Genomic DNA, 9,932 nt, shown 5'->3' with positions numbered 1-9,932 from the left:
CCGAGCCCCCCATATCAGAGGGTGTGCCGCTAATGTGCCTGCATGTCACTTGATATGAAATGCTTCTTAATAATAATTAATAATTAAGATATTGTTTATCTTTTGGAAGAAATAATAGGAACAAAACTTTTGTCAAAGAAATACTAAAGCTCATATATGCTTCTCAAGTACCCCAAAAACGGGTATTGAGCAATACGGACACATGTATTTATAATTAAAAAAAAATGTAATACGTAGCAATTCTAAATGATTCCTTATCAACGGTAATTTATTAATCACACATCGGGGTGTATTCACTAAAACATGTGCTTACAGGACAGCTTAATATTTAATTATTAAATGGTCGCTCAACCAAAAGCTGCCACGGACTGCAGAGAAATCCCGTTTAGATCCTACGGAAAGGATTCGTTCTTTAGCTTGAGTTTACTGAGCCCATGTGGTCATTTGTGGAATTGCAAGAAACAAAAAAATCAATTCCTTAGGGCACTTATGGACACTGTGGTAAAGGCCTACTGATTGTTTTAAATGAAATCTCATAAAAAGAAATCCTTTAAAAAAAACTGCGTTATTTCTATAGAATTAAACTTTAAGGGGGAGAGGAGAATGTGGGGGGGGCAGATAAACGTCACAGTTAAAGAAGAGCCTTCATGAAAAAGAAAACCATGAACTGTCCGGTTTCGACAGCCGACAATAATTAAAGGAAATGTTATTTGATGCTTTGGGAATGAGACAGGAATCCCGATGTCAGTATTTAGTTTAATTAATCGTATTGATCTGAAATGCCCTTTTATGGTATCTTTACATAGTTTACGTACAAACGATAGACAGCTCATAATTAGTATATAACATAAGATGAGATATGGAAACAACAGGTGAGGAGGGCCCTGCTCAAAGGAGCTTACAATCTAAAGGGAGTTTTACACAACAGATAAAAGCTCCGTTGTAAGGGATGGAGCAGCCACACTAGTGTAAGTATTACAGGAAAAGGACAAGGAAAGGCGAGTTAAACGAATATGGGAGGAGGCGTAAGCTCATAGACGTCCCTAAAGAAGTGGGTCTTGAGGAATTTGTTGAAGGAATAAAGGCAGGGGGAGAGACGGATAGGCTGGGGGAGGGCATTCCAGAGGATAGGGGCAGCGCATGACAAATCTAAAGTGTGCATGAGAGCTAGAAATCAAAGGAGAGGACAGACGGCGATCATGGGCGGAGTGACCCGTTACGAGTGTATTTGGAGATGAGCGATGAAATGTAAGTAGGGGAAAGGAAGAGTCAGGACTTTATTATAAATAGGCACACATTGAAGAGGCTGACAGAAGACAGTTACAAAAAGCGAGGCAAGAGATAATGAGGGCGTAGATAAGGGCCTTAGTGGCACCCTGCGTTAGGAAGGGACGGACGCGGGAATGTTTTTGTTAGATGAAGGCGCAGTTTTTTGAGACAGACTGAAGGTGGGAAGTGAACAGTAGGTCAGAGTCAATGATGGCACCAAGCTTGAGGGGATTGAGAGATGATTGCACCATCGACATTGAGGAAAGCCGATGAGGGAACGTTAGCATCGGAGGGAGAGAAGATGGTAAGTTCCGTTGTGGAGAGATTGAGTTTTATGAATCTTGCAGACATCCAGTTAGAGACAGAGGCAAAGCAGTTACACGATCTAAGAGACAGGGAGAGAGATCAGGAGGGGAGAGGTAGATCTGGTATTCAGGTGGTATTGAAAGCCAAAGGATGAGATTAGTTTGCCAAGTGAGGTAATGTAAAGAGGGAACAAAAGGGGTCCTGAAACTGAGCGTTGGGGTACCCCGCTGGGGGGGGTTTACCGGAGAGATCAGAAAGGTATGATGTGAACCAGGATAGAGCAGCGTCACGCAGACCAAGACCGTGAAGAGTTTGAAGGAGAAGAGGATGGTCCGCAGTGCCAATAAACTCAACAAATAACATGAAAATTCCCCACGTGTTAACTCCCTTCAACGCCGTAGTTTTAAGACGCCATAACATGTTGAGATTTAATATTTTTTTTATTATATACAAAATGGGAAAAAGGGTGAATTTCTGCAAATGGCGGGAAGCGAACTATAATCTACCCCCCAAACCCCCAGCTCTCTTCAAGGGAAGTCGCTGTACGGTAAGTGGAAGGGATAAAGCATCGCGTAACGGGAATCGTGCCACAGTAACTTCTCTTCGAGGAAATCCACGGCGCTGACGGTTAACAGTACGGTATCGTGTTTCAACATGCTGTAAACATTCAAGCCTGGAGAGGAGAAAGAGCCAGATTAACAAGTTTGATTTTATTTAGCCATTAACCCTCTTAAATCAATGACATTAAAAGCACGATATTTTTAAAAAAATCAAAATAACATCAAACAGAACTAATAATGGCTTTTTTTTAATTTTTTTTTACTATATATATAACTTGTATGTATATAAAAAGCTAAATGGAACTCACTATGCTTTGAGTCCAAGTTTTAAATTCAGAAGAATAAGTCAGAAGACAAAAAATATAAAACAAACAGCAGAGGTCAGATGAACGATAATAATATCATTTTTTCAATACCAGTGCAAAGTATAATAATTTTTTAGACACCCCATATACATAAATCTTTCTATTTATTAACACTGATACAATCGCTGAAACAGATTAAAAGGGATTTTGTCCATATCTGTCAGTTTTACAGAGCGTGATCAAACCAGGAAACTTGGCGACGGACAGAAACATTCTTTGCCTGGAGCACTAGAGTCCCTAGGACTGGTCTAACAAGCTCATACCATCTGAGAGACACTCGGATGGGAAATAAGATAAAACCTGAGTGCATGAGCTACACAAGTTACCCAAAGAAATACGAGTGCCGTTCCTTGTGCTCAAAGGGGCAGCTATATTGCCTTATACACAGTGCTAATGTATAGAATGTCAGTTACTCTTACTGTATGGCCTCATTGACACTTGGCACTTTCTGGCTTGGCATCACAAAAGAAAACAAACCTTATATAGGGTTGCATATAGTCTCAGCAGTGTATAGGGGAGTGATATTCCAAACTGGTTACAGTTAGAACAGAATAAATATATTTATATCAGATAGAGTGTGAACTATACATATGAAAGCAAATCTCCTTGTTAAATGCATGGATCAATTTATGGACACACCAGCCTCAAACAGTGTCCAGGTGACACATAATGACCCAATATCCCTGCAGAATTAAATAATAAAGAATATTTTTGGGGGAACAATGCAAATGAAGCTCTTACCTACGGCTGGAATTAAATTAATTTTCTTTAAATTGCTGGTAGCATTGAGAATGTTTTCTGGCATATCTTCATGCCTACAGAAATACAAGTGATCAAATTGTTAGAGATAAACAGATGGATTAAAACAAATGCAGCAATAATTCATAGCGGAGGAGGGCGTTCTATGGGATAGGGGCAGCCCTTGAGGAATCTTGTAAGCCTGCTTGACAGCTAGAAATCAAAGCAGCTCATAGGATCATAGGATGAGCGGAGAGACCGGTTATGAGTGTATTTAGAGATGAGCGAAGAGATGTAAGTTGGGGCAGCACTTTGAAGATAATGCAGCAATAATTCATAATATATATTACAACAAAATCACACATATATTAAAACAAAAACAAAAAACAAAAAAGAAAGTGCTTGAGATCACCCACATAACGTGGTTTTATACAACTAAAATCAAGTTGAGGTTAAAACATTTAATCTTGCCAATTTAAAGAAGCTTTATGCAGGACCGGCCCCAGCGAGCATAAATGCATAAATAATTCTTTAAAGAAATGCATGCTCGTCTTGACTATGCAATGAGCAGGGCCAACTTGAAGGGGCAAAATGCTCCTTCCTGGTAACACGAATGACCCCAGCTGCTCCCCATCTATCTGCTAGACAGGGGGTGCCTGTGAATGAAGAGTGGTTGACCCCCCAAGAAAACACTATTTTTGCAGCACTGTGTTTATAGTTGCAACTTAGTGTTAGAACAAGATACTATTTTTGAATATTGCGGTTAACGTTTTCGAAGGATGGCGCTTTCTGGAAAGTATAGCAGGTAATTATATGAATGCGGTTTCTTACTCTACTTACGCATCAACAATCAGAACAGACTCTCCCCAGTGCCGCTGGTTAACCAAATCGACGAGATACTCAGGATCCGCAGAGGAAATCTCCAGTGAGTCAATTACATGAAGATCATCCTGAAAGGTGACATTTTGGATTATTGTATACAACACCTACACTATCACAGTCTGAAAAAAAAAAACACACAGTTCTAAAGGGACATCACATAAAATAAAATGAAATAATAACAAAGCATTACAAAAAGTTACTTAGCGGGGGACTCGCGTTTATAATGTACGTGCATGGTCTTTACGTAGCCACAAATATATATATATGGGGGGATATACATATAAGCGTATATAAAAATATAAGATCATTGCCACAAAATTTTTTTTTTCCATGACAATGAGTTAGTTAAAAACAAGTAGAAACAGTGTCTCATTTACAAGAAGCTGTGATTCCCTGGTTCTTAGATGGAAAACAAAAAAGCCTCCCCAAAGTTCAGTTACAATGCATTCTGGGTACCTGAGCTAGCTTTGTGGTCAATGCCATCTTCAGTCCTAGCACCCGAACCTTCATGGGTAGCATATAGTAGTAGCTGGTAGGGCCTCTGGGACCATGAGATACACCACCTACGGCAGAAAGGTATTTTATCTTACCATAGATGCATTCTTCTGTTTACAAACCACTCATACATCTTCGTACGGAGGGATTTCACGTTAAAGGAACCTCACCTCCTTTCCATAGCGGCGACCTGATGCTGCCCTGACGGGCACGACCGCTACCCTTCTGTTGCCAGGGTTTCCTCCCTCCACCCCTGACTTCTGCCCTTGTCTTCACCTTGGCATAACTCTAAGGGAGATAACATGTTGTTAACACATATACGCAGTATGTCAGGAGGGCAGAGGACACAAACCCGACACTCCGGATTACAACCCTACTACGGATGAAAAATTAAGGATAACGGAGTATTTATGCATTTAGCCTTTATTAATTAAAGCTGTGTGTAGTGTATGCTCTGTGGACGTATTATTTGGAGTAGTGGATTCCCAAACAGTTCATCCTTCTTTGTTATTTATTCTTTAGCCCTCTACTGGGGAGATGATGAAGGAAAGTCCTGAGAAGGTTTTTAAATGACAACTAATATCCTTGAGTGTAGTTTCTTGCTGAAAAGCAACCCCCATTTATTTATTTATTGCTCCAGGGTTAATTCTAACTGCTCAAAGAATATTGTTTGTTCCTTGAAATCTTGGATAGACATATGCCTTTTTTCATCCCGATGACTTAGCTATGTATGGTATCTGTGTCCATTCATAAAAGGGTAAGCTCTATGCTGTGAATCTCTCATCAAATAAGCCCCTTGCCTAAAATCTATGTCCATACCTGGGAACTCTCTGGATTTAGGAGGCTCCGTGTGAAGCGGCACTTCTCCAGGTCACTGTAGGATTTCCTACCCACATCCCGCAAAGGGGCTCCAGGTAGCCAGAGAGCTCCCAGGTATGTCTATGGCCAGGTCTATGAATTGGGGTGTAGGATTTTCGACCTGCAATTCTAAGCAAGGTATGTACAAAGAGTGCAATACTTACAATCCGTTTGAAGTTTTTCTGCCATGTTATGACTTGATGTAGAATATCAATCCTGGAGATTACAAGAGATGCAATTCACCATAAAATATCACTCGGTCACATCACTGCATCATTGATCCGGCTTCCCGATTCCTTACAGATTTATTGAGCATTGCTACCATCACTCTTCACCCACATCTGACCTAGTCATTATGGTGGCTGGCTACGCATGAGCCATGGCTCAGCATATCTGAGTAGCTGATAGATAACAGAGAGACGGAAAACTGATGATAGGAGTTGTAATCTAATGAATGATTTACTGGTGAGAGTGATTGGAGTTACCATCTAGCTAACATAGAAACATAGAATTTGATGCCGGTTAAGAATCATTCGGCCCATCTAATCTGCCTGTTGACTCTTGATTTAAAGACTTAGACATTAATCATCCCTTGGTCTTAACATTTCATCACTGTATTACCCTCTGCCACTGGATGGATGTTCCACTTAACCACTACCCTCATCCACATGACATCCACTCAGATCATACAGCCATAAAAAGTGATGGGTTTCATCATCAATCCACTACTTTATTGTTTAGCTCCTACCTGCCCATCTATATTATATGGACATATGAAGGGATGGGAATTATCATCTGACCACCTATGCTATACAGCCATGCGGAGACACCAGACCTGGGAGGTACTGCAAACACATCTGGATGCAGATGGACCAGTCCTGGCTTTTGATCTTCGAGAGGTTTCAGGGACTCCAGCCAAACTGGTTTAGGAGACAGATGGGAAGAGACAGGGATGCTGCATTTTCGAACAACAGGTTGAGACAGATCTACCGGAGGCCGCTGGACTGAAGGGACAGGAGAAACATACAGTGAGCGTAACGCAGTCTTTTATAATAAGTTATTATACAGTGGAAAATGCTGTCAAAATACTAGGGATCTAAGAAAGAAAAATAAAAAGACTTCCACCGGTCAAGCAATCCTATGTTACTTATACACCGCTTAACAAACACAAAGTGCTATAAATAAAACCAGTAGCTCATTTCAAACAAATATAGAAAGTGACATCATAGCGACCTCATGGCATTATGGAAGTTGCAGGCACATGCAAAAAAAAATAAAAAAAAAAATATAAATGGGCAAGTTTCACATACTTTTTGCAGGGCCGTCCTTTAAATTGGGAGGAAGAATGAGGTTAGGGGGGATGGCTGATTCAGAGGACAGCGAAGAGAGTAGCTGTAAAGAACAAAAAGACTAATGTTACAATTAACAATCATTTATGCTATTAAAGTAATTAGTGACAAGCACCATAACATGCGCTAATCAAGAAAAAAAAATGGTACCCTTTGTATACTTCATTGGCATAGACTGTTGTAAAGAGAGTGATTTTATTTAATTCCTCAGATATATAGAAGTGACTCGATCACCCTTCTCCCGGTAAATGGTTTACGCTAAAAAGCAAGATCTCCATCGGTTGTATGATTTGTTAGGTTTGTGATCATTGTCAATAGACAGTTTTAGGCCATAAAACAATGGGCTTCAGGGTTACAAAAGAGGGTGAGGGCAATAGGGCATCCTAACCGGGACGCGGTCTGACAGAACTGGGAAACTATTCTTAAACAGGAACAAATTATATTCAACCGGTACTGCAGTAATGCAATTTTTGGCACCAAAGCATCAATCATATAAAATTACTGACTTATTTCTGAAACAAGCAGCATACTCCAAAACCCCTTCATATTTAGGACTAGATCTCGAGTATTGAATAAGCCACCGTTATTTGTCTAATACGTAACTATTTGTCATAAACCCACAACTGCTATTCACAAAAAAGCCCATTCACACTCGGATAAGTGAGTTTATCCGGATTCACTCACCCTTATCCCAGTTCCCCTCCCGCACGTTAAAAGAAGTCCCCTTAACATCATCCTTAATTCCGCTACATGGAAGGTCAGTGTGCAGCACGCAAGTTACTGTTCCGGCGCGCAGGAATGACGTAACAACGCGCCGATGCGCCTTCTGCCCACAGTCCTGACGATCGAGCCCTGTAGCAGGATGCGCATGCGCGGAGGCACTTTTCTTTGGTTTTGACGGCGACCTGTCTGTCTGTCCGTCTATCTCGAGGGACTGGCCAACTGGTTTATAATTCCTGTATGGGGACACTCAGGGAGCAGGGGGTGGATTTATTGTTCCCGTGAAACAGATAAAATCGATATTTAAAACGTGTGGATAACAAACAGACGGTTTTAAACATGAAACTTAATTCTGTAACATTTGCCAAGGGAGGTTAATATATTGTGAAGTCAATCACCTGTATTCAAGGAGGGATTTCAGTTGTGTTATATAAAGCAGTGAGAAAAACACTAACCGGCTATGTATGTAATTATGCCCCCTATATGTTGGGGCTGACAGGCGTGATTTGATTCACAAAGATACTATAGAAATGGCGACAGGTGATCGTTCTTAATATAGGGCCACAAAGACAACGACCCCCCCCCCCCAAGGATGTGTAGCTGTTTCCTTCTCTCCCTGGTAAAGCCGATGAAGGGCCTGATCGTGGCCCCTGTCTGCAAGGAGAGGGACCACTGAAGTCTTAAAGGGGACGCGGGAGCCAAAACGTCAACCCACATTCCCCACCAAAAAGCTGAGTCTTCTGGAGCTCCGGTGCAGCATTTTCAGCGCGTGCCCTTCGGCAAAAATAAACTCAATCAAGCAGTTAAAAAAAGTGAGAAATTAATGAAAAAATAAGAAAGAGCGATGCGACCCCCCCAAAAGAAAGTACTGATACGGGCCGAGTCTGTGGCTGGTATTATAAGAATGACTCCGCGGCCATTGGACAGGCAGGTGTGTAGGAGTAAAAGTGCAAAGAAAGGGTCTGCGGAAACCTGTCCAATGTGCCCCCAGCCTTAAGACCGGAGGGCCAAGCTTTCCCTATATCACAGGAGCTCAGTTGATCTTAGCCAAAAGGTCGGGAAGCATGACATCATCTTGGACATTTAGATGCCTGATAATGTACTTTATTTACGCAGTTTTTCTGCTGTTTCTATACACATTATTGTGACTTTTATGGCTGTAGAGCTCTCCGATACCCTCATACCCGGCAAACATTACAAGCTCCTCTGCGTGTTTTTACATCCCACATGCTGCAGGGGGGGCGCTTGTCCTGTGCAAAAAAGCGTGACACGTGTGTCATGGAAGAAATGGCCTTGAAGCTGAATCTTTAATAAAGCCATAGGCTGTGTTACTTAGTAGCACACGGCCATTCACGAGATTGGGGCCACTTAGCTGTTTTCATGGAAAACAAGGAAATGTCTAGCCGTAACATAATCACAAAATGGTTTTCTAACGATCAATTAGGCTTCTAAACTTGGGTCAGCAAACACAACGTGCTGCTGGAATACAGGAGTGATGGGAGTGATAAAGGGCCATTGGAACACAGGAGTGATGGGAGTGATAAAGGGCCATTGGAACACAGGAGTGATGGGAGTGATAAAGGGCCATTGGAACACAGGAGTGATGGGAGTGATAAAGGGTCTCTGTACCCCTATTCCAGCTACAATAGTCATTTACAACATTAACCCTGTCTGCGCTGTATTCTTAGTGGGCAAATTTTGCTTTTCTTTTAAAAACAAGAGTTTGGGGTAAGTCACCCCAAACTTTTGAACAGTAATGTATTTTATTAAGTGACAAGGATGTGGTTGCCTGGATGCCTCTGACTTCCCGGCATCATGAAAGCGGGGAGGAGGAGATACAAACTTTTTGTGGTACAGACAGACATAACTCCTGGTATGTCATCATATTCCAACACAGTTGAAGATTGTATCTTTAAGAAACATAAAGGAATCCAAGGCCAGGAATGGGTTAACAAGGGTCATCATGATATAGCATGCAGGTAGTCTCTTTGGTGCATACGGGTGTTTAGTTGTAGTCTGTTTTTTTTTTCCGCTTAAGTTTGACTTTTTTTCTGCAGTTCTGTCTAGGACCACAAGCGTCTAGTATAAGATATCTCCTTTCTGTGCTCCTTCTATGTGCGTGTAGTTCAGTCCCTTGCGGTGAGTTCTATTGAGGGTTGGATGGGGCTGGTCAGAATAGCTTAAAATCAAACAACATACATGGCAATTTTTTGTGGGCGCGTTTACTGGGCATTGGCTGCGCCCATCCAACTACACATATACCGGAAGTTCCCTTCCTGTCTGCGCCCAGACAGAAGAGGAGATTGAATCAAGTTACCCCGCAGAGCTTACATTCCAATATACACGGTCACAACATGGGTGGCTATTAAAAAATAAATCGGCTTATATTC

The 9,932-nt window shown here is 41.5% G+C and overlaps 1 protein-coding gene across 1 annotated transcript; it reads right to left on the bottom strand.

Moving 5' to 3' along the window:
- Window positions 1-1,987: 1,987 nt before the first annotated feature.
- MRPL4 (mitochondrial ribosomal protein L4) lies at window positions 1,988-7,646 on the bottom strand. The gene is made up of 9 exons (XM_053464864.1): window positions 7,507-7,646; window positions 6,784-6,865; window positions 6,309-6,477; window positions 5,638-5,689; window positions 4,786-4,903; window positions 4,577-4,683; window positions 4,079-4,188; window positions 3,242-3,315; window positions 1,988-2,248 (listed from the first exon to the last, which is right to left on the bottom strand). Exons 1-9 carry the CDS (start codon window positions 7,555-7,557, stop codon window positions 2,103-2,105), a joined length of 909 nt encoding a protein of 302 aa, XP_053320839.1. The 5' UTR covers window positions 7,558-7,646; the 3' UTR covers window positions 1,988-2,102.
- Window positions 7,647-9,932: the final 2,286 nt, after the last annotated feature.

The sequence above is a fragment of the Spea bombifrons genome, chromosome 4, assembly GCF_027358695.1.
Source record: "Spea bombifrons isolate aSpeBom1 chromosome 4, aSpeBom1.2.pri, whole genome shotgun sequence".
Lineage (NCBI taxonomy): Eukaryota > Metazoa > Chordata > Amphibia > Anura > Pelobatidae > Spea > Spea bombifrons.
Note: the sequence above shows the minus strand (reverse complement) of the source record. Positions and strands in the feature narration are given on the sequence as shown.